Source organism: Anguilla anguilla, chromosome 6, assembly GCF_013347855.1.
Source record: "Anguilla anguilla isolate fAngAng1 chromosome 6, fAngAng1.pri, whole genome shotgun sequence".
Lineage (NCBI taxonomy): Eukaryota > Metazoa > Chordata > Actinopteri > Anguilliformes > Anguillidae > Anguilla > Anguilla anguilla.
In genome coordinates, this window is record NC_049206.1 from 1,883,728 (window position 1) to 1,908,958 (window position 25,231).

Below are 25,231 nucleotides of genomic sequence, written 5' to 3' on the forward strand. Positions count from 1 at the left end.
TTATGCATACAGACAATAATATGCGCAATCAATAATCTTTATTGAGGTTGGGTAAACAGCAAGTCTAATCAAAAATGAAAAAAGACCAAGTGAGAACAGATCTAACCTTCAGGGCACAGAATGTGTCAACATCATGGGAGATCATCGGCACGTCACGGAATCAGACCCACAACTGAGAACCATATTAGGGCGACATAGCTCAGGAGGTAAGACCGATTGTCTGGCAGTCGGAGAGTTGCCGGTTCAAACCCCGCCCTGGGCGTGTCGAAGTGTCCTTGAGCAAGACACCTAACCCCTAACTGCTCTGGCGAATGAGAGGCATCAATTGTAAAGCGCTTTGGATAAAAGCGCTATATAAATGCAGTCCATTTACCATTTACCATATTCAAAGCCATCCTACTGGTAGTCTTTAAGAGAGCAACCAATCCAAAGACTTATGTAGCGAGCTCAGGGGGGTACTTCGTGAAGCAGGATTACTATATTAGCTGGATAACTGCAGTGAGTAAAACCCTGTATCACAGAGCAGGGTTACTGAGTTAGCTGGATAACTGCAGTGAGTAAAACCCTGTATCACAGAGCAGGATTACTGAGTTAGCTGGATAACTGCACTGAGTAAAACCCTGTATCACAGAGCAGGCTTACTGAGTTAGCTGGATAACTGCACTGAGTAAAACCCTGTATCACAGAGCAGGGTTACTGAGTTAGCTGGATAACTGCACTGAGTAAAACCCTGTATCACAGAGCAGGATTACTAAGTTAGCTGGATAACTGCACTGAGTAAAACCCTGTATCACAGAGCAGGATTACTATATTAGCTGGATAACTGCAGTGAGTAAAACCCTGTATCACAGAACAGGATTAATATATTAGCTGGATAACTGCAGTGAGTAAAACCCTGTATCACAGAGCAGGATTACTAAGTTAGCTGGATAACTGCACTGAGTAAAACCCTGTATCACAGAGCAGGATTACTGAGTTAGCTGGATAACTACACTGAGTAAAACCCTGTATCACAGAGCAGGATAACTAAGTTAGCTGGATAACTGCACTGAGTAAAACCCTGTATCACAGAGCAGGATTACTGAGTTAGCTGGATAACTGCACTGAGTTTTGTACTTTACTTTCTTTTTTACCATTTTGTCTGTTACTGTACTGTGTCCATTTGCTATTGTGGTTTTTGTCATCGCAGAAAGTTTGATGCTTCATGCTTGCAAGCGTTTAAAACGTGTGTGTTTTAAACTGATGACAATAAACGTTGATCTCGGCCTAGAGTCAATTCTTGTAATGCCACTCAAGTAGTCTACCTTCCCTCCTGCCCATGGGGACTAGCTTACGTGAGCCAGACGAGCAGCGCACTCAAAGCGATTAACGAACATCACTACAACGTCAGGACTAGGGCTGCAAAATGTCCAGAAGCGTCAATAATATATCCACATTAAAATATGTGAATATAGAAAAGGTACCATGACCAGCGACGGGTGGTAATATGGAGAATTTACCTCTCAGATGTGCACATTACGGACTTACGAGTGTGGCTTAAATGAAGAATTTGATATTACAATTTTGTAATGGGGCAATTTATAGACCACTTTGATTGGCACATAGTGGACTATATTGTATTCTCTTTATGTATACTGGAATTACATATTTTTTGTGTTTTTCTGTGTATATATTATACAGTATATACTTTTTACAGTGCTTACTTGTGCATTTTTAATTATATGATCCATGTCTGCGATGATTCAAAACAGGTCTACATTCAATTGATCCGATTGTGGTCTCATGTCTTATCCTTATATATACTGCACCTTAATGTAATTTTTAAATGTTTTTCTGTATAATGGCTGATTGTGTACTCGAAGTGATATATTTCAGAGAAGCCTATTGGATGATTCATCCATGTGTGCGGATAATGGATCACCGCACTCTTTACACCTGATGAAGACAGATTCGTCTGATGCACTTTTGGGAGCATTAAACTGTGTGCCGGTTTCTTTTTCTGTACCTGATATGACACACGACTTACCTGCAGGAATGAGACGTCTTCAGCTCCCAGCTCCTGTTCTATGGTTCTGATTTGTTCTGAAAGGGATGATATCTCTTCTGTCATCTTCTCAATCTTCTCCTTCATCATCTGACTCTTCTGCTTCTCTTCCTCCCTCAGTGCAGTGATCCTGGCTGCCTCTTCATCTTTTAGGACCTGCTGAAGTTTCTCAAACTCCATCTTTATCTGCCTCTCTATGTGCTGGGCTTGGCTCTGGAATAAACATTATTCACCATCATTTCAGCACAGTCCAGTGCTGCATTATCAACACTGTGATTTAAAGGCCTCAGTACAGTACCTTGATGTGCTCTGCTGTTTGATCACAGACTAGTTTCTCTGCATTAAAGGCTTTTAGCTTCTCCTGCAGTGGAGCCAGTGCAGTCCTGAGTTTCTCCTGGAAATAAATGACCACACTTTACTGAGGACACAGACCGATAGTAAACTTCACTGCCTACACAGTCAGCACAAGAGTCCCTGCTCAGACAGAGGGGAGCTAGAATGGAGACTCAGGTCACAGCTTGCGTAAAGACAATGTGTTCACTGAGACACATATCAGTGCATTGCCTCTATGACAAGACATGCCAGGTAAACAGGTGTGAGCGTAGGAAATTACACACATTGCTATAGTTACAAACTATATTCAATTGTTCAAACCTGTATATATAAAGTTCTTATATTTGTAGAATGGTCAGAGAGAAACCGAGGGAAATTGTTGCTTGCTTACAATTTTAGGCTGTCAGTGAGTTATGTTAATTGGAGAATAATTTATTTACACACCTTATATTTCAGTGCAGCCTCATCTCTTGGACAGAAATTGTGATTTCTGTGTGTTCCTGTTAAACAGTCAACACAAATGGGTTCATCATCATCCAAACAGAAGAGTTTGAGTTTCTCACAGTGCAGACTGCAGAGCACTTCAGATCCTGCTTTAGCTCTCTGACTTCTCTCCTTTAAGAACGCCTCACAGGCATTCCTCAGAGACAGGTTACAGGGAGGTATATCCTTAGAAGATCTTCTCCTGCAAATTGGGCACTCCTGAGATCCCTTCTGTTCCCAGTACTGCTGCAGACAGGTCTTGCAGAAGCTGTGACTGCAACTCAGGACAACCGGATCCCCGAAGATTTCAGAGCAAACAGGACAGGAAAGCTCCTCTTCCAGAACTGAAGATCTGGACGCCATTCTGTCCCGGTAGCAGGTCTTGGTCTGCGAGAGAAAATCGGGGCGATCTGAGGTCCATGTCTACTGCTTAATTGGGCACATACAACCGGGTTGCGTTACTGATCGCTTCTTTCCACAGTACGTGGCTGTGATGAGAAGTGAAAACGTAAGCGAGACCAAGACCAAGAAAACGACGAGTCGACAATTTCCTGAAAAGTCTTAGTAATTAATTTATTTTTACCCCGTGAGAGCCAAGGGGAAATATTTGCGTTTGTTTGTTTACTTTGTTTAAACAAAGTAAGTCCTAAGTCCACGAGTGTTCAAGCCTGTTCTGAGCTCAGTAATGGCTTCTGTTAAATCAGCTATTGAGTTTCACTTTTACTTCCCGTTGTTACACAAAATTGCAGCAAAAGACTGTCTTTATATTAGTCTCCTATCTTTTCGTCTTCAAAGTCAAGAATTTATTCTCCATCGACATTTTCAGAAATGTTTTTATTTGTGAAATATGCAGAGTGAAATCATGTTAAAAGGTCCCTGATGTGACTAAAGCGCCCACCTGTGGGAAACCGTACTTTTCTCTTCCTGTTAAGAGACACCTGATTATCACACAGCAAATCCTGCAGGGGGCAGCATTGTAACACTTAGGTCTGAGTGGGCTGATCTGCCAGCAGTTTCGCACCAGGCCTGTTCTTCAGGTTCTGTCAGTTCTCTCTCATGTGTTAATCCAAATGGAATCTCATTCCCCAGATAATCTCAAGCACACACGCTCCCTTACAAACATGATTCAAACACAGATTCAGAGTTTGACTCCACAGTCCGTTCTTCTTTATAATATCCTCACTGATCCAGGTAATGGAGAGAGCTGTGTTTTAGAATAGGTCATTACAGCACTGATGAAGCTGAAGGAGAGAGCTGTGCTTTAGAGTAGGTCATTATAGCACTGATGAAGCTGAAGGAGAGAGCTGTGCTTTAGAGTAGGTCATTACAGCACTGATGAATCTAAAGGAGAGAGTTGTGCTTTAGAGTAGGTCATTACAGCGCTGATGAAGCTAATGGAGAGAGCTGTGCTTTAGAGTAGGTCATTACAGCACTGATGAAGCTGAAGGAGAGAGCTGTGCTTTAGAGTAGGTCCTTACAGCACTGATGAAAGCAAATTTATGTAGTACAGACTGGGCGCAACTTCTTGATTGCAATACTGTGAATGAAATGTGGGGCAGGTTCAAAAGGGTTATTATTGAGGCACAATGTAAATTCATTCGAAGGTGAGGAAAAGTCAGTTTAAAAAGCAGCCAGTGCAGTGGAAGCCTTACAGGTGAGCATGAGGGAAAAGAATAAACTTTATAAGACACACTGGGATGGCAGGTATGCCATCTGCCAAGTTATGCCTTGGCAGGGCGGCATGCCCCATACAGCACCGAGAGTTTGGCACTTTTCAGGGTTCCCTACAGAAATAACTGCAATGACCACAGACTCTCAGCTCATAAAAACTATAATTTCTGTCCCTTCTGATCCCATTTCAACAGACAGAATTCACAAACATCTTCACACTTCCATACAATAACGCCCCAAACTTAGGGGATTTTGCGCTTTTTCCTTATTCCTCTTCTGCTTCATCTTCTTCCTGCCGATTACATCATCAAACATTCTCCAGGGCCGCAAAGAATACGTCTCCCCCTTCGACATTTAGCTTCACCAGCCAATAAAAACAAACTTTAAAAAAACTTCAAAGCTTAAAGTTTTAAAAAAACTTTACTAGTAGCTCACTGGGCACTGGGTAGCGTGTTTGCTTATGGGACCTTCGGACAAATGTCAGGTATTTATATTTCTGAAATCCGAAAAAAAAAACACCCACACTTTAAACAGTTTCGATTTCGCCGTTTTAACCGAGTGTAGCGTTAGCTACCTGACAGCTAAGGAACCAGTGAGATATGCTCAGCAAATGGGCCTGGTAAGCCGGCTGACAGGAAACTGGATGTGCACAGTGCCTGATAACTAATAACCGGAAAGACAAGTGGTTAATGAGCCTATCATACTGCTCTGCTGATGGGCTGCCATGCTTTGATAAGCTGTGCAGCTACTGTTCACAAACCCATATGGAAATAAAACATAAGTCTTTTGCTGCATACTAATTATTACTAAAACTCAAGCGCACAGCAGCCAAGCAAAGCATTGCAAAACTGTGTTCATGAGCGATTTCGTTTTCAGGGCAGGTTTGGGTTTCTGATTTGACGGTACCAGTCGGGCTTGATCGGGTTGGGTCTCAAAGTCCTGGGTACAGGCCGGGTTCAGGCTTCAGTTTCATGCCCGTGCAGACCTCTTGCTATTTCTCATATACTGATACAAAGAACTGTCATTATATGACGATAATATTAAATAGCAAATTATGTTACAAGATGGATTTTTCCTCTTTCTTTTCTATGATATGAACCATATGAGTGCCCATGCAGTGCTGGTCCATGATGCAGGTAAGCAGTGAAAAGCTCTGATCACCCTGCAGTGCTCTGAGACTCAGTCTCTCCTCTGTACTCAGGGTACTGTGGTGAGCTGAAGCTCCTCTGCTAGCCGATGGGTTTCACAAACCTGTCACAGTCTGAAGAACAGAGTGCACACACACACACACACACACACACACACACACGCACACAAATACACACTCACACTCACACTCTCTCACACACTAATATGTGATATTATTCTACTGATCCTCTAACAACAAGCAAACCACAAAATCACACAAAACCACAATCCGCCCCACTGCTGAGAGTAGCAGGTGAGGTAGGAGCCCCAGTGCTCTCTCACTCCACTTGGTAGAGCCAGGGCTTCACCCAACACCTCAGCACAGCTTCTGTCGCCCTCTTGTGGACACAGTGAGTATGACCACAGACATTTCCCTCACTCTCAGTTCATACCGCCACGTGGGGGCACTGGGCTTATCCACTTCTCTCACTTGATCTGCTGAATTCAGTTTGAACTGATTCCAAACCCAGCGTATGAGGGGAGAATTTGTCTCAGTCTGTGTTCACACTGCACTGGAGAGAGAGACTTACCTCATCACACACCTGGGAGACACACTGGTGACGGGTCAGAAAAAGAGCAGCACTCGAGTGATTCCACTGGTGCATTTATTACAATTCAACTGATTACACACAAATCAATTCCAATATTGACATCATGAGGTTACAAAGGGACATTCATCATGAACTGCTGCAAACATGGATCATTATTTTTTAAATAATTAAAGAAAACATCGAATTAGATATTTTTATCTCATTAATCAAAGTGAAAGAAGCAGTCGGTTCACCTGATCCTTGCCCTACAAACCACAGCACTATTCCACTCTTACAGACACCTTCAGAGGACAGATCCGCAGAGAACCAGGCCAGAAGAATGGAAACACTCTCTCAGTGAAGGAGTGTTTAAAAGTGTAGAGAGGAGTGTTGTCACTGGGGTCAGAGAATGACACCTCCCCCCTGTCCCAGTCCAGCTGCACTCTGACCCTCTGGAGTTCCCTCTGCACAGTGAGGACTTCAGGTGGGAAGGTCAGGGCTTCGTATTTCCCATAGAGCTGCTGTATACTCCACACTCCTCCTTCTGGGCGCAGATTGAAAGCGCTATCCCTGCTGAAGGACTCTTTAGCCACACCCACCTCCCAGTAACCTCCATCCCCCACTTCTACATCCCAGCAGTGTCTCCCTGAGCTGAATCCCTCAGAGCCCAGCACACACCACGGCCACTCATCAAATCTCTCTGGATTATCAGGAACCTGCTGTCTCTCATCACTGAGTCTCACACTGGTCAGATCCTCAGACAATGAGAGTCTGGGATGTGCTGTGTTTGGGTCCAGAGTCACAGGAGCTGAAGGGACAGAGAATGAGACGTCAGCACTGATCTGCACAAAGGAAAACCATCAGACACAATGAGCCTAATGATATAAACTGGGTTTTAATAAACTACCGTTATAGTCTCAGATACGTGAGAGAGCAGCACTAGAACTAAAAGCTAAGAACATTTGTATATGTTCCATGTTGTATAATCATTGCATGAGTGTGCAAAGCCTGTCCCCTAAAATATGTTATCACTCTTAAATCAGTATTTTATTATGAGCATCAGTGAGATTAAGGACTGGTGTTCAGTCTCTTCACTCTTGGGCTCTTACACAGACAGGATCAATATGACTCTGACTGGCTTTATCAGCTTGTGGAAAGGATGCTGAAGATTCCCCCTGTACAGTGACAATGTGGAGCTCCCTGCCCCCAGTACTCACTGTATTGAACAGTCCCCAGCATCTTCTCCCACACTCTGTACTTCAGATTGCCCAGGTGCTTGGCCACATCAATAAGCGCTCCTGAGACCTTCTCTGGATCCGCCAGTGTGCACTGGGCTCTGCAATAATATTCAGGAGTCACTTGTGCTGTGGGCGTGGCTTCATTACCATAGAAGATTATCAGCAGCAACATCAGATCATCATTCTATAAGAAAATGGATCCATCCCTCCCAGCGTTCTGGGGATTTATATTAGAGGTAAATATTCATTTCATTACTTTAATATTGTAAAAACCTCCCTCTATATATAGTCATTATTAATGATGCAGTAATTATTATAGAGAGAGAAACATTGCAAACACATTCCACAGTACCTCACTGAACACTACAGGGCTAATAAACTACTTTAGATATTTAATCTGATGACAGAGAATGGAGTTTCTTACCTGTTTTGTGTGTCCTTGTAACTCTGAAATAGGGTGAATTATTATTGCTTTAGCCAATGCTGAAGATTAACCACAGTAATATCTGACTGTATGTTGCTGAACATGGTTTAGATATAACACATGACACAGAAAAATAAATGTGCTGTTTTATCATAGTTAAATATGTGTACAGTGTGTGGATCTAGAATGATGAGAAACTTTAAATCAAACTTTGCCTGCAAAAAGGAGACTGCAATTCTTCTGCTTGATAATGAAATGTTTTCATGATATTAGCAAGTTTAAATTTAAAAGTGGTTTAGAGAATATTATATTCTACGCATTAATGTGTATTAGCATTAACAGCAGTTTGTATAGAGTACTGCACACACAGAGTGAACAGGTCTTACCTGCAGGAATGAGACATCTTCAGCTCCCAGCTCCTGTTCTATGGCTCTGATTTGTTCCGAAAGGGATGATATCTCTTCTGTCATCTTCTCAATATTCTCCTTCATCATCTGACTCTTCTGCTCCTCTTCCTCCCTCAGTGCAGTGATCCTGGCTGCCTCTTCATCTTTTAAGAACTGCTGAAGTTTCTCAAACTCCATCTTTATCTGTCTCTCCGTGTGTTGGGCCTGGCTCTGGAATAAACATTATTCACCATCATTTCAGTACAATCCAGCGCTGCATTTTCAACACTGTGATTTAAAGGCCTCAGTACAGTACCTTGATGTGCTCTGCTGTTTGATCACAGATTAGTTTCACAGCATTAAAGGCTTTTAGCTTCTCCTGCAGTGGAGCCAGTGCAGTCCTGAGTTTCTCCTGGAAAGGAATTGCACTCTTTACAAAAGAAAGAGTCAAACAGTAAACTTCACTGCCTACACAGACAGCACAAGAGCCCCTGTTCAGACAGAGGGGAGCCAGAATAGAGACTGATAGAGGTCATAGCTTGTGTAAATGTAATGTGTTCACTGAGACACATTTCAGTGCATTGCCTCTGTGACAGGTCATGCCATATAAACGGGCATGACAGTAGAGAATTGAAACACTCATGTTCTGTTCTTATTGGCAAAATTTAATAGCAATAGTTTTAAAATGAATAAGTTTAATGTGCTGTATCTTTAGAGTTACATTTGACATATTAACAGTGAGTTGCCCTCTAATGCCACATTGTGTCAGAAACATATATCTGAGCCATGAACTTTCAACCCTACTGTCCCATGCTGAGCACTGCTCCCTAGCACATCTCTGAGAATGTCTCCACACTCCTGCCCCTCCCTCCTGTCTCTCTGTCAGTCATGTGACACGGCCTGATTACTAAAATGGCTGCTTTTTGGATCATTATAACCCTTTAGAAATACAGTAACTTCTTCATTAGTAATTCAAAATAATTATTAATTCAATATTATATTTCTGACACAAAATGTTTTTTGTGTTCATTTCAGCTGTTTGATAAGCTTCACCAAGTGTTCAGTAGATGACAGCACAACAGGCCAAACTTTTTAATCACCAATAATTTACAAGCAAATTAAGTCTGTTTACAAGTAATGAAAACAAAAATGTTAAAAGTCTAAATTCTCAGGACAGAAAAACAGTTACCTTATACTCTTCTGCAGCCTCCTGAACTGGTCGCATTTTGTGGTTTTCATGTTTTTTTGAAGTTTGGCAGATAACACAGACGGGTATTTGATCCACCAAACAGAAGAGTCTGAGTTTCTCACTGTGCAGAGTGCAGAGCACTTCAGATCCTGCTTTAGCTCTCTGACTTCTCTCCTTTAAGAATGCCTCACAGGTATTCCTCAGAGACAGGTTAAAGGGAAGTTTATCCATAGAAGATCTTCTCCTGCAAATTGGGCACTCCCGAGATCCCTTCTGTTTCCAGTACTGCTGCAGACAGGCCTTACAGAAGCTGTGACTGCAACTCAAGAGAACAGGATCCCTGAAGATTTCAGTGCACACAGAACAGGAGAGCTCCTCTTCCAGGAGAGAAGATCCTGACGCCATTCTGTCTCAGTCTGATCTGAGTTTAGTAATGACTTCTGCTAAATCTGTAGTTTAGTTTCACTTTTACTTACTGCAGTTACAACAAACTGCAGCTAAGGGTTGTCTTACAAATTAGACTCAAATCTCTCTTCATCTTGGTATTTTATCTCTGTCTATTTTACCAGAAAGTCCTGTATTTCTGAAAAATACAGATTGAAATCGTATTAAAAGGTCGCTGGTGTAACTAAAGCGTCCGCCTGTGAGAAACTGTACTTCCCTCTTCATCAGAGACAGCACTTCCTGTATGGGGCAGCATTGTAACACTGAGGTTTGAGAGTCTGATCTGCCAGCAGTTTTACACCAGCCCTGTTCATCAGAGGAATCTCATTCCTCAGCGAATCTCAAGCACACACCCGCCCTTACAAACATGATACAAACACAAATTCAAAGTTGGACTCCACAGTCCATTCCTATTTATAATATCCTCACTGATCCAGGTAATGGAGAAAGCTGTGCTTCAGAGTAGGTCCTTACAGCACTGATGAAGCTAAAGGAGAGAGCTGTGCTTTAGAGTAGGTCATTATAGCACTGATGAAAGCATGTGACTGAAACCTTTGCTGCTGTGCTGGACAGAGGGTGAACGCCTCTTGAACTTTTTGTCTTTGACTGAGCTGTGGTTCAGAATGTAGACCAAAGGATCTGCACAACACACACCTTCAGACATCTACGGGTGATTTCAGTTACTCCTAAATTACCTGGGAATTGGAGACAGGACAAGTATAAAGTAAAGAAGGAAGAATGAGGAAAAATGTCTAATGTTGTAAATGACCCTTTTGGCACAGTATGTCAGTCAGCCTACAAGAGGGAAATCAGTTCTGGATTTGGTGCTGTGTAATGCCTCTGTAGAGGTAATGGAGCCACCTGGGACAAGGGATCATTGCAATTTGTTTTAATGTATTTGGGCAAAGTAAGAGGCCCTCCTCTGAGTCTAGAACTTTTCATTTTAGGCATGCCAGCTTTAACAAGATGGGAGCAAATTTAAGTAGTATAGACTGGGTGCAACTTCTCGATTGCAATACTGTGAATGAAATGTGGGGCAGATTCAAAAGGGTTATTATTGAGGCACAATGTAAATTAATTCTAAAGGTGAGGAAAATTCGGTTAAAAAGCAGTCACCCCAGTGGAAGCCTTACAGGAGCGCGTGAGGGAAAAGAATAAACTTTATAAGACACACTGGGATGGCAGGTATTCCATCCGCCAAGTTACGCCTTGGCAGGGCGGCATGCCCCATACAGCACCGAGAGTTTGGAACTTTTCAGGGTTCCCTACAGGAATAACCACGATGACCACAGACTCTCAGCCCATAAAAACTATCATTTCTGTACCGACTGAACTCATTTCAACAGGCAGAATTCACAAATATCTTCACACATCCACACAATAAAGCCCCAAACTTAGGGCATTTTGTGCTTTTTCCTTCTTCTTTTTCCTGCCAATTACATCATCAAAAATGCTACAGTCACAAAGAATGTGTCTCCTCATTGGACATTTACCTACACCAGCCAATGAAAACATCAGATACAAAAGCAAAATGGACATATATAGAAGTGCACGTATAAAAAAACTTTGCCACCCCAGTGGCTATTTCACTAGTAGCTCACAGGGCACTGGGTAGCATGTTAGCCTATGGGACCTTTAGCCTAATGACAGGTACAGGTGTAAATCCCCCCTCGGACCCAAATTTCTATCTCGTCACACCGGCTTCCATGCTAGCTAATAATTGCCTAGAAAAATTTAAATTTGTAACAGTGCAGTCTTTGCGGTGAACTTATTTATATTTCTGAAATCCAAAAAAAATAGACGCACGCTTTAAACAGTTTTGATTTCGCCGTTTTAACCGAGTGTAGCGTTAGCGACCTAACAGCTAAGGAACCAGTCAGATATGCTAAGCAAATGGGCCTGGTAAGCCGGCTGACTGGAAACTGGATGTGCACAGTGCCTGATAACTAATAAGACAAGTGGTTTATTAGCCTATCATACTGCTCTGCTGATGGGCTGCCATGCTTTGATAAGCTGTGCAGCTACTGTTTACGAACCCATATGGAAATTAAATATAAGTCTTTTGCTGCATACTAATTATTACTAAAACTCAAGCGCACAGCAGCCAAGCAAAGCATTGCAGAACTGTGTTTATGAGCGATTTCGTTTTCAGGTCAGGTTTGGGTTTCTGATTTGACGGCACCAGTCGGACTTGATCGGGTTGGGTCTCAAGGTCCTGGGTACAGGCCGGGTCAAGGCTTCAGTTTCATGCCCGTGCAGACCTCTTGCTTTTTCTCATATACTGATACAAAGAACTGTCATTATATGATGATGATAATAAATAGCAAATTATGTTACAAGATGGATTTTTGCTCTTTCTTTTCTATGATATGAACCATATGAGTGACCATGCAGTGCTGGTCCATGATGCAGGTAAGCAGGGAAAAGCTCTGATCACCCTGCAGTGCTCTGAGACTCAGTCTCTCCTCTGTACTCAGGGTAATGTGGTGAGCTGAAGCTCCTCTGCTAGTCGATGGGTTTCACAAACCTGTCACAGTCTGAAGGACAGAGTACACACACACACACACACACACACACACACACACACACACACACATAAACACACATACTCTCACGCTCTCTCTCTTTTTCTCTCTCTCTCTCTCACACAAACACACACACACACACTCATACTCTCTTACACACTAACGTTATATTGTTCTATAACTGATCCTCTAACCACAAGCAACCCACAAAATCACACAAAACCACAAACCGCCACACTGCTGAGAGTAGCAGGTGAGACAGGAGCCCTAGTGCTCTCTCACTGCACACACCTGGTAAAGTCAGGACTTCATCCAACACCTCAGCACCCTCTTGTGGACAGAGTGAGTATGACCACAGACATTTCCCTCACTCTCAGTTCACAGCACCATCCAGGGGGCACTGGGCTTATCCACTTCTCTCACTTGATCTGCTAAATTCAGTTTGAACTGATCCCAAACCCAGCGTATGAGGGGAGAATTTGTTTCTGTCTGTGTTCATACTGCACTGGAGAGAGAGACTTACCTCATCACACACCTGGGAGACACACAGGTGACGGGTCAGGAAAAGAGCAGCACTCTGGAGTGATTCCACTGGTGCATTTATTACAATTCAACTGATTACACACAAACCAGTTCCAACATTGACACCATGAGGTTACAAAGGGACATTCATCATGAACTGCTGCAGACATGGATCTATATTTTTAAATAATTAAAGAAAACATCGTAATAGATATTTTTTTCTCATTAATCAAAGTGAAAGAAGCAGCCTGTTCACCTGATCCTTGCACACAAACCACAGCACTATTCCACTCTTACAGACACCTTCAGTGGATGGATCTGCAGAGAACCAGTACGGAAGAATGGAAAGACTCTCTCAGTGAAGGAGTGTTTAAAAGTGTAGAAAGGAGTGTTGTCACTGGGGTCAGAGAATGACACCTCCCCCCTGTCCCAGTCCAGCTGCACTCTGACCCTCTGGAGTTTCCTCTGCACAGTGAGGGCTGTAGGGTGGGAGGTCAGGGCTGCATATTCCCCGAAGTGCTGCCGTATACTCCACACTCCTCCTTCTGGGCTCAGATACACAGCCCCTGTCCTGCTGATGGACTCTTTAGCCACACCCACCACCCAGTAACCTTTATCTCCCACTTCTACATCCCAGCAGTGTCTCCCTGAGCTGAATCCCGCAGAACCCAGCACATACGGCCACTCATTAAATCTCTCTGGATTACCAGGAACCTGCTGTCTCTCATCACTGCGTCTCACACTGGTCAGCTCCTCAGACAGGGAGAGGTTGGGATGTGCTGTGTTTGGGTCCAGAGTCACAGGAGCTGAAGGGACAGAGAATGAGACGTCAGCACTGATCTGCACAAAGAGAAACCATCAGACACAATGGGCTCCTGATGATATGAACTGGGTTTCACTAAAACAACCATTATAGCCTCAGATACATGCATGAGAGAAGCACCAGAATGAAAAGGTAATATTTGTATATGTTCCATGTTGTATAATCGTTGTAAGAAGGTGCGAAGCCTGTCCTTCCCCTAAAATACATTACCACTCTTAAAGCAGCATTTTATTATGAGCATCAGTGAGATTAAGGACTGGTGCTCAGTCTCTTCACTACAGGGCTCTTACACAGGCAGGACCAATATGACTCTGACTGGCTTCATCAGCTTGTGGAAAGGATGCTGGAGATTCCCCTGTACAGTGACAATGTGGAGCTCCCTGCCCCCAGTACTCACTGTATTGAACAGTCCCCAGCATCTTCTCCCACACTCTGTACTTCAGATTGCCCAGGTGCTTGGCCACATCAATCAGCGCTCCTGAGACCTTCTCTGGATCCGCCAGTGTGCACTGGGCTCTGCAATAATATTCAGGAGTCATTTGTGCTGTGGGCGTGGCTTCATTACCATAGAAGACTATCAGCAGCAACATCAGATCTTCATTCAATAAGAAAATGGCTCCATCCCTCCCAGCGTTCTGCCACACAGCCCCACTGGCTGCCAGATATGAAGCAGCCCGACCCCACTGAGGGACACACACACACAGGAGGGGGGAAGTTTGTATTCTATCATTGATGCCCTTTTATCTGTATCATGATTATAATGATGTTCTTTTAATTATTACAATGTTAATCATTATAATTAACATAATATAAATGTAATCATTGTGTAATCTAATCTGTAATCTAACTCTAACATTTGGGTATGAATTTTACATTCTTTTGTGAATATTTCCATCTGGTCTCATTTTACTCATCATTGGTGAAATGCTATAGTACTTGTAAACTACCCCTCACATTTAAACTGAAGAGAGAAAGAAAAGTAAATTGAAAGATTGAATAGAGAGAAAGGCTGGAGTCTACATACCATTTCTCCACATCTTTGTAGCTCTGAAATAAATGAACCACAGTTTATTTTATAACTATAGCCAATGCTCAGACTATGGAAACTGCAACAATGCAATATATTCATATCTGACTATATTGACAAACATGTTTTATGTGAGATTATGACACATAACCTACCTGCAGAAATGAGATGTCTTCAGCTCCCAGCTCCTGTTCTATGGCTCTGATTTGTTCTGAAAGGGATGATATCTCTTCTGTCATCTTTTCAATCTTCTCCTTCATCATCTGACTCTTCTGCTCCTCTTCCTCCCACAGTGCAGCGATCCTGGCTGCCTCTTCATCTTTTAGGAACTGCTGAAGTTTCTCAAACTCCATCTTTATCTGTCTCTCCGTGTGTTGGGCCTGGCTCTGGAATAAACATTATTCACAATCATTTCAGCACAATCACAAGCTGCATTTTCAACACTGTGATTTAAAGGCCTCAGTACAGTACCTTGATGTGCTCTGCTGTTTGATCACAGGTTAGTTTCACTGCATTAAAGGCTTTTAGCTTCTCCTGCAGTACATCCAGTGCAATTTTGAGTTTCTCCTGGAAAGAAATGACAGAGTCCACACTTCACTGAAAACACAGACTGACAGTAAACTTCACTGCCCACACAGACAGCACAAGAGTGCCTGATCAGAGAGAGGGGAGCCAGAATGGAGACTCAGGTCACAGCTTGTGTATAACTAATGTGTGCATTGAGATCCATGTCTGTGCATTGACAATACTCTATGATGGGACATGCCAGTATGGCTAGAATATTATCGTTGCAAACTATACAAACTATTCATTTTTAATCTGCCTTTTTGTCAGCCGGTAGACATTATATTGCGTTTTTCCAATTTGGTAGAAAAAAGACAAAAGTAAACTATTATCATTTAATTACTTAATTACAGTTGTATTGATTTAATAATCTGTTTGCTTTTAAACTTTAAGTAGTCAGATCATTATTTGTGAGTTAATTGTCATGTTCTTTGTATTTTAAATGAAGGAGTGAGTTATTTACTTACCTTATATTTCAGTGCAGCCTCCTCTGTTGGACATAAGTTGCGATTTCTGTGCGTTTCTTTTAAACAGTCAACACAAATGGGTTCATCATCATCCAAACAGAAGAGTTTGAGTTTCTCACTGTGCAGACTGCAGAGCACTTCAGATCCTGCTTTAGCTCTCTGACTTCTCTCCTTTAAGAACGCCTCACAGGCATTCCCCAGGGACAGGTTACGAGGAGGGTCTTGCTTAAATCTTTTCCTGCAAACTGGACACTCCTGAGATCCCTTCTGTTCCCAGTACCGCTGCAGACAGGCCTTACAGAAGCTGTGACTGCAACTCAGGAGAACAGGATCCCTGAAGATTTCAGTGCACACAGGACAGGAGAGCTCCTCTTCCAGGAGAGAAAATCCAGACACCATTCTGTCTCGGTCTGTTCTGAGCTCAGTAATGGCTTCTGCTGAATCTGTAGTTTAGTTTCACTTTAACTTACTGCTGTCACAGGAAACTGAAGCTAAGGACTGTCTTTAAAATTAGACTAAAATCTCTCTTCGTCTTGGTATTTTTTCTCTGTCTATGTTATCAGAAAATCCTGTATTTCTGAAAAATATAGATTGAAATCGTAGTAAAAGGTCCCTGATTTAACTAAAGCATCCACCTGTGAGGAACTATACTTCCTTCTTAGACACACCAGATTGTCAGAGACAGCACTTCCTGCAGGGGGCAGCATTGTACCACTGAGGTTTGATTGGCTGATCTGCCAGCAGTTTTACACCAGCCCGGTTCTTACTGGTTTAGTCAGCTCTCTGACGGGTTAGTCCAAATGGAATCTTATTCTCCAGCTAATGGCAAGCACACGCCCTCCCTTATAAACACGATTCAAACAAAGATCCAGAGTTTGCGTCCACAGTCCATTCCTCTTTATAAATCCTGACTCAGAGCAGAGAGAGAGTTGTGCTGTAGAACAGGTGGTCTAGAGCACTGATGAAAGCACGTGATTGAAACGTTTGCTGCTGCGCTGGACAGTCGACACCTCTTGGACTTTTGTATCTTTGGCCGAGCAAATCCCAGACAAATCATACAAAGAAGAAAATACTAACTTTTCCAGAAACAATACACAGAAAGCCACTTCTTAAAGCAGCTCACTTGTCAATGTAAATTTCAGCATTGGGGTGGAAAAAGCTACATCCTAACTGGTTTAAATCAAGACAAATCACGCCTTCCTCGCACGATGGCACGATTGGGTTGAAGCGGTTTTTGCTATTTCTTGCACCCCAGCAAATGGACACTGCTGATTTCTTTCACAAACCTTGACAGTTTTGCAGCAGAAGTTGCAGAAGTTTGGTATAGCAAGGACCACAATGGAAATAAGTCTTGTGACTTTTTGTGTTATCCTTGATGCTCTTTTAATTGTGCATGTACATTAGTGTTTGCAACCATGTAATTGTCCTTTTAAAGTGAATCGTCAAATAAATAATCTAAACTAAAAAAACTAAAAACTCTCTCACTCCACCTGAGCAAGGGCTTCATCCAACACCTCAGCACAGCCTCAGGCGCCCTCTAGTGGACAGAGTGAGTATGACCACAGACATTTCCCTCACTCTCAGACTAGAGCTTGAAACGGGCCCAAAAACTTCAGCCTGACCCAACATGTGCCCACATTCTATTCAGCCTGAGTCTGACCAGAGCCCGCGTGTTGCAGCGTTTTGGAAGCTGAACCTGGTTTGACCCTGACTTTTAATAAGTACATTAGTGCAGTAGACACGCCGTGGTTTGGGGTATCGCTGATATTCTGTTCAGAAAAGGTGTGATTGATGTCTGGATCAGATCAGTTGATGGTGCACAGCGGCAGGCTTGTGCATTATACTGTCATAACGCTGATGCTCCTGTTTCACGGCTCCCATACTTAAGCAGGGCATCACAGAATTCACATTTTACGAACCCCACGCTTTCGTCTGCAGCTCGATCAAAAACCGTGTAAAAGTTTGTCCAGACCTGGGATTCTCCGTTCGATGGCTGCTGCCTCACTTCATTCTCCCCTGACTATAACTTCTTTCTCCCCAGCTCTGAGGCGTCCATTCTGTCACTCACAGAGCTCAGCTTAGACTCGCTGGCCTACAACTGACATCCAGCTCACACAGCGCTCTGTGCTCAAACTTTAAAGGCCCAGCTACAAAGAGCCAAACCCCAACCAGCCCAATAGAAACAGGCAGAATTAGGATCCGAACCGACCCAAACCCTCAGGCTCTGGTCCGGTTTTATCAGGCTCAGGTAAAAATCGCAAACTCACTCTCAGAGTTCACAGCATAAGCAGGGTACTTAGCTAATCAGTATAACTCAGCTGATCTCAGATTAGCTTATGTGAGTTTGAACTGAACCCAAACCCAGCGTATGAGGGGCGTGTTTGCCTCTGTCTGTGTTCATACTGCACTGGAGAGAGAGACTTACCTCATCACACACCTGGGAGACACACTGGTGACGGGTCAGAAAAAGAGCAGCACTCTGGAGTGATTCCACTGGTGGATTTATTATTTATTATTACATCTCAACTGATTACACACAAACCCACACACTTACACTACCACCATATAGCACAGTTATTACTCAGTGATAACATTGGGAAGTTATGTGAAAAGAAATTAGACACTTCTCATGGAAACACTACAGAACGTTTCAAATAAAATAATATTTTTTATTTGATGCTGTTTGACCGGCAAATATTTTAATGAATCCTGCTCAGATGTGATGGAATGCAGTTCTTTTAACCTGATTTTTACTGCAACATCATGAGATTTCAAAGTTATATTCATCATGAACTGCTGCAGAAATGGATCTATATTTCATAATTGATTCAATAAAATATTGTAAAAGATATTATCTGCAAATATGTTCATTAATCTTGTCAAAGTGAAAGAAGTAGTCTGGTCACCTGATCCTTGCCCACAAACCACAGCACTATTCCACTCTTACAGACACCTTCAGTGGACAGATCTGCAGAGAAACAGGACGGAAGAATGGAAACACTCTCTCTGTGAAGGAGTGTTTAAAAGTGTAGAGAGGAGTGTTGGTACTGGGGTCAGAGAATGACACCTCCCCCCTGTCCCAGTCCAGCTGCACTCTGACCCTCTGGAGTTTCCTCCGCACAGTGAGGGCTGTAGGTGGGGATGTCATGGCTGTGTATGTCCCTCTGCGCTGTCTTATACCCCACACTCCTCCTGCTGGACTCCGATCCATATCCCCTTTCCTGCTGAAGGACTCTTTAGCCACACCCACCACCCAGTCATCACCCCCCACATCTACATCCCAGCAGTGTCTCCCTGAGCTGAATCCCTCAGAGCCCAGCACAAACCACCACTTATCAAATCTCTCTGGATTATCAGGAACCTGCTGATTCTCACCACTGCGTCTCACACTGGTCAGATCCTCAGACAGTGAGAGTTTGGGATGTGCTGTGTTTGGGTCCAGAGTCACAGGAGCTGAAGGGACAGAGAATGAGACGTCAGCACTGATCTGCACAAAGGAAAACCATCAAAAACAATGGGCTCATAATGACATAAACTACCATTAAAGTCTGAGACACATGTGGGAGAGAAGCACCAGAACTAAAAGCTAACAATATATTTATAACTTCCATGTTGCATAATCATTGTAAGAGGGTGCCAAGCCTGTTCTTCGCCTAAAATACATTATCACTCTTAAAGCAGCATTTTATTATGAGAATCAGTGAGATTAAGAACTAGTGCTCAGTCTCTTCACTCCAGGGCTCTTACACAGACAGGACCAAAATGACTCTGACTGGCTTTATCAGCTTGTGGAAAGGATGCTGAAGATTCCCCCTGTACAGTGATAATGTGGAGATCCCTGCCCCCAGTACTCACTGTATTGAACAGTCCCCAGCATCTTCTCCCACACTCTGTACTTCAGATTGCCCAGGTGCTTGGCCACATCAATCAGCGCTCCTGAGACCTTCTCTGGATCCGCCAGTGTGCACTGGGCTCTGCAATAATATTCAGGACTCACTTGTACTGTGGGCTTGGCTTCATTACCATAGAAGATCATCAGTAGCAACATCAGATCTTTATTCTATAAGAAAATGGCTCCATCCCTCCCAGCGTTCTGCCACACAGCCCCACTGGCTGCCAGATATGAAGCAGCCCGACCCCACTGAGGGACACACACAGGAGCATGCGGGGAAAAGCACATTTTTTACCCATTATTTGTATGATGATTATAATGATGTTTATCTATATAATTAACATGATACACAGACAATCATTGTATAATTAAATCAGATAACTAATTTAGGTATGAATGTAATATTCTTTTTATAATTTTTCCATCTGGTCCCATTTCACTCATTATTCATGAAATGCTACAGTACTAGTGATCTACCCCTCATATTTATAATGAAGAGAGGAAGGAAGAGAGGATTAAAAGATTGAATCGAGAATAAGGCAGGAGTTTACATACCGTTTCTCCACGTCTTTGTAGCTCTGAAATAAGTGAATAAGAGTTTATCACTATAATCAATAAGCAGACTATTAAAACTGTATCAATGCAATATGTTCCAATGAGTACACACCTGGGCAAAATAATTGGCCAAGCCCAAAATGGCAAAATATTAAGCTTTTAATGGTCTTAACAACAAATCATTGGTCAGGAAATTATTAAGAATTAAATAAATGCACTCCTGAGACCTGTGCCACCATTTGCTCGTTTACTTTTGCTGCAGTGAACTGTTTGAGAAAAAGCTAGAAACAGGGAAATTCACTTATATAGTCTTCTTGTACGCAAAGGTAAAATCATAATAATGATTAAAATGTTTGATGTAAAATTCAAACCAACACATGTCTGCGTGTACAATATTTTCCAAAAATATCTTCTGGGATGTTTTATTTCTTAAAAGATTAGTCATTATTTGGTTATCTGCCACACCTGATGCAGCCCATCAAGGGCCTGATAACAAGCTCTTAAATGGAACCAGGATTGATAGAGCAGAGAGAGATCTACAGTATGCAGTGTTGTGAGACCCATATTAAAGGAGCGAAATAATCTGCTCCAAAAAAAGCAAAATATCATGCAGAGGTTGCTGTCAGAAACCGCATAGCTGGTCTTCGTCAGGCCAACTGTAGCTATTCTGAAATTTACAAGACCCTAAAGGCAGAGGTAATCCCTAATTCTCTATCAGCTATTAAGAGAATAGGTCAACGCTTTGAAACAACAGGTAATGTTGCCAGAAAGAAAGGATCTAGAAGGCCCAAAGCCTCATCATGCAGGGATGACCACCTGCTGAAATTTACAGTTCTCAAAGACAGGAAAAAAGCTTCCAAAAACTGACTGCAGAATTCAAGACCTCAGAAAACATTTTTTCAACTACTCATCATCTGTTTGAAGCCATCAACATTGAATTAAACAACATTGACTCTTCTTTCTGTAAAAAGCTGTCCGCAAATTTACCCACAAGGATTAAACATTTAAAGAAATCAAAGGGAAAAGCTATCCTATACTAAGTTACTTTATCTATTTGTTTAATTCTTGCTAATTTCCTGACCAATGAGTGGTTGTTTAGACCATTAAAAGCTTAATATTTTGCTATTTTGGGCTTGGCCCATTTCTTTTTGCCAAGGAGTGTATATTGATAAACATGTTTTACGTGTGATTATGACACATGACTTACCTGCAGGAATGAGACGTCTTCAGCTCCCAGCTCCTGTTCTATGGCTCTGATTTGTTCTGAAAGGGATGATATCTCTTCTGTCATCTTCTCAATCTTCTCCTTCATCAGCTGACTCTTCTGCTCCTCTTCCTCCCTCAGTGCAGTGATCCTAGCTGCCTCTTCATCTTTTAGGAACTGCTGAAGTTTCTGAAACTCCATCTTTATCTGTCTCTCTGTGTGCTGGGCCTGGCTCTGGAATAAACATTATTCACCATCATTTCAGCACAATCCAGCGCTGCATTTTCAAAACAGTGATTTAAAGGCCTCAGTACAGTACCTTGATGTGCTCTGCTGTTTGATCACAGTCTAGTTTCACTGCATTAAAGGCTTTTAGCTTCTCCTGCAGTGCAGTCCTTTGTTTCTCCTGGAAAAAATTGAGTCCATACTTTACTGAGAACACAGACTGACAGTAAACTTCACTGCCTACATAGACAGCACAAGAGCAGAAAGTATACAAGCCAAAAATGATCAATTTCCCTGCATGAATGTCTCATGCCTACTTGTTAAATTATTGCTTGTATTATTTGCATACACTGTTTTGTTGCTGCTTTTGCTTATGTTCAACAGATTAACCTACAGGGCCCAAGTTAAACTACGCGGTTGTTCCCTTCACTTGGAACTGTACTTCCCTCTAGGGTTTTCAACACACTTGTCCCTGGTTACTGTTATGCACTTTGTTGTACGTTGCTCTGGATAAGATGCCTGTAATGTAAATGTAAAATGAATGTAATAATTTTATGTAGGAAAATACTGGAAAACAAAATATGTGTTTGAGCTGGTTATAAAATTTCTGACTAAAAAAATTATAATGCTCAATTATGCAGACATTAAATCATACATAAAGGAAGGTGTAATGATTATTCGTTTTACACAAACAGTAATCAATTCTTCATTTTTATTTTATGTTGAGATTACATTTACTACAGACAACATTTATTATGCCAAAAAGTGAACTTGTTGCAAAATATTGCATTAATTGACAAAATCTGTTTATAAATATAGTCTGTCCATAATCTGTGCTAGGACTGTAGCTATCATTATAACTACAGTCACTTAATTAAAATGAAAAGATTTTTAAAGTTGTGTTTATTGCTATTCATCTCATTACAGGGTGAAAAAAAGAACAAAATGCATTACCCCAGGGAACACAGTGCATTAAAATATAATTGGAATTAATCCAGAAATTAATTTTTTTTTTTAAGCCAATGAAAAATAATTAATTGACACTTAATCATCAAATGGGCGTTGAAATTCAGTGGTTAAAACTACATGAAATCCTGTAAAATGGCAACCCCCTCCCCTACTCAGATTTCACAGGCCCTGTCAGTTTAAGGGATATTTTCAGCATTGGCAGCGTTTACTTTACAAAATGGATGTTATAAAACAGCTCAAAGCTCTACCTGCCCCATCCACAACAGGACATAATTCAGAATTTACTGGATCTGCTCATTCACACACAGAACCACCGATACGTGCCAAAGCTACAGCATCTGGATCTACAACCTCAAATGAAGTCAGTGACACTGCTGGTCTTGCTATGCTACTCTATCCAGCTAATTCAGCTAATGACATCAGCTCCCCTCCAGCTTCACTAGCTAGCAGGAGCACATCAGGTTCCAGCAGCACTACATTTGGACCAGAAACTTCCACTGCAAACTCCACCAGAGGATTTTAGTAGAGATAAACCTGACCAGGTGAAAGAGGACAAGTATCTAAGCCTCATTTTTAGTGGGAAAATGGTCTTTTGTAAGTGACTGGTGGCACAGGAGAGACTGACTGGAATACACAGTAAAAGCAGATGCAGTTTCTGTTTCCCTTGTGGGAAATTCAAATTGTGTGCAAATGCTGATTCAACCTTTAAAATGAAGGGACATTGCAGCTGGAAGCATGCTGTTGAATATAACAAAGGCTTTCATAAACATGCAAGCTCTAAAGAGCATCTGACATGTGAGGCCGTTCGGAGGGAACAAGAGAAACGCTCTGAGACAGACACAGAAATTTCCAGAAAATGATTAACACAGAGCAGCCTTCTAGAAATAGATAGTATATGGTATCCATAACTGATATTTTAGAACTTCAAATATGACACTGCCATCTAGACCCATACACATCAGTGCCCTCCCAGTGAAAAAAAAAAAGTTCCTCCACTGATTGACGTCTGACACTGGCTTTGCCCCGCCCTCTTGTCTCTCTGTGTTAGTCATGTGACACATAGTATACAGCTCAAACTGCAGTTATGCCTGATAACTACGGATAGTTTATACAATTCTTTCATTAAATCCCAATCATTTTTAATCCCAATGAATTTACAAAAGAAAAGAACAAAGCACACACAATTTGATACTATGTGTAAACTGAAAATCCTTACAAGCCATAAAAAATGGTAAAATGTGAAATATGTTATCTGACAGTTACCTTATACTCTTCTGCAGCCTCTTGAACTGGTCGCATTTTGTGGTTTTCATGTTTTTTTGAAGTTTGGCAGATAACACAGACGGGTATTTGATCCTCCAAACAGAAGAGTTTGAGTTTCTCACTGTGCAGACTGCAGAGCACTTCAGATCCTGCTTTAGCTCTCTGACTTCTCTCCTTTAAGAACACCTCACAGATATTGCTCAGAGACAGGTTAGGGCGAGGTGAATCCATAGAAGATCTTCTCCTGCACACTGGGCACTCCCGAGATCCCTTCTGTTCCCAGTACTGCTGCAGACAGGCCTTACAGAAGCTGTGACTGCAACTCAGGACAAGAGGATCCCTGAAGATTTCAGAGCACACAGGACAGGAGAGCTCCTCATCCAGGAGAGAAGATCCAGACGCCATTCTGTCTCAGTCTGTTCTGAGCTCAGTAATGATTTCTGCTAAATCCAGTAGCTTAAGTTTCAGTTTCACTCACTGCTGTTACTCAAACGGCAGGTAAAAAAAGCCTCTTTAAAATCTCTCTAATTTCTGTTCTTCTTCTCAGTCTCGCATTGTTTTTCCCTCCAATATATTTTTTTCTGAAATTCATTAAATTCTGGAAAACATACATTAGAATCTTTTTAAAAGGTCCACGATGTAACTAAAGCTTTACTTGTGAGAAACTTTACTTTGCTCTTCCTGTTAGACACACCTGATTATCAAACAGCACTTCCTGCAGGAGGCAGCATTATAACACTGAGGTTTGATTGGCTGATCTGCCAGCAGTTTTCCACCAGCCCTGTTCTTCAGGTTCTGTCAGTTCTCTCTCATGTGTGTTAATCCAAATGGAATCTCATTCCCCAGCTAATCTCAAGCATACACCCTCTCCTACAAACATTATTGAAACACAAATCCAGAGTTTGAATCCACAATAAATTACTCGTTGTAGTATCATAGCATCATCACTTATCAAGCTAATGGAGAGAGCTGGGCTTTAGAACAGCTCAATCATATATCAATCAAAATGTATTTCTATAGCAAATTTCACAAAACAATTGTCACAATACACTTCGGTGCTACAGTATGCCACAGTAGCAACCAGAGTACAGACCCAGGCGTAAACTCCCTCAGGAGCAAACCTGAAGCAACAGCAGCAAGGAGAACTCCCCGTGGCAGAAAACTGGAAAGGAACCAGGCTCAAGGGGGGAACCCATCATCCTCTGGTCAACTCATCTACAGCGTGTGACTGAAACGTTTGCTGCTGCGCTGGACAGAGGGAGAAC

General features: G+C 42.2%; 3 protein-coding genes across 3 annotated transcripts in view; all 3 read right to left on the reverse strand.

Moving 5' to 3' along the window:
• Window positions 1-3,784, reverse strand: part of LOC118229535 — a 41,295-nt gene extending 37,511 nt beyond the window's left edge. Inside the window, exons 1-3 of the mRNA XM_035421568.1 lie at window positions 2,822-3,784; window positions 2,343-2,438; window positions 2,027-2,257 (exon numbers count right to left, since the gene is read on the reverse strand). Of these exons, the coding sequence (XP_035277459.1) occupies window positions 2,027-2,257; window positions 2,343-2,438; window positions 2,822-3,223 (729 nt within the window). The 5' untranslated portion in view covers window positions 3,224-3,784. The remainder of the gene's footprint in view (window positions 1-2,026; window positions 2,258-2,342; window positions 2,439-2,821) is intronic.
• Window positions 3,785-6,530: 2,746 nt separating this feature from the next.
• LOC118229536 (tripartite motif-containing protein 35-like) lies at window positions 6,531-24,598 on the reverse strand. Its single transcript, XM_035421569.1, has 11 exons — window positions 23,967-24,598; window positions 21,829-21,915; window positions 21,513-21,743; window positions 20,306-20,328; window positions 12,979-12,990; window positions 9,487-9,898; window positions 8,614-8,709; window positions 8,298-8,528; window positions 7,912-7,934; window positions 7,467-7,585; window positions 6,531-7,057 (listed from the first exon to the last, which is right to left on the reverse strand). Exons 1-11 carry the CDS (start codon window positions 24,369-24,371, stop codon window positions 6,531-6,533), a joined length of 2,166 nt encoding a protein of 721 aa, XP_035277460.1. The 5' UTR covers window positions 24,372-24,598.
• On the reverse strand, window positions 18,350-20,243 carry LOC118228927 (zinc-binding protein A33-like). Its single transcript, XM_035420516.1, has 2 exons — window positions 19,714-20,243; window positions 18,350-19,311 (listed from the first exon to the last, which is right to left on the reverse strand). Exons 1-2 carry the CDS (start codon window positions 19,904-19,906, stop codon window positions 18,791-18,793), a joined length of 714 nt encoding a protein of 237 aa, XP_035276407.1. The 5' UTR covers window positions 19,907-20,243; the 3' UTR covers window positions 18,350-18,790.
• Window positions 24,599-25,231: the final 633 nt, after the last annotated feature.

Excerpts from the sequence above, each read along its gene's own strand:
- LOC118228927 (XM_035420516.1), bottom strand. The coding sequence starts at position 19,906 with ATGTTGCTACTGATGATCTTCTATGGTAATGAAGCCAAGCCCACAGTA. Across the intron at positions 19,312-19,713 it reads GCTGGGGACTGTTCAATACA|CTCCTGTGACTCTGGACCCA; the intron begins GTGAGTACTGGG and ends CTGTCCCTTCAG.
- LOC118229536 (XM_035421569.1), bottom strand. The coding sequence starts at position 24,371 with ATGGCGTCTGGATCTTCTCTCCTGGATGAGGAGCTCTCCTGTCCTGTG. Across the intron at positions 21,744-21,828 it reads AAACAGCAGAGCACATCAAG|AGCCAGGCCCAGCACACAGA; the intron begins GTACTGTACTGA and ends TGTTTATTCCAG. Across the intron at positions 7,586-7,911 it reads TACAAGGACACACAAAACAG|AGCCCAGTGCACACTGGCGG; the intron begins GTAAGAAACTCC and ends ATATTATTGCAG.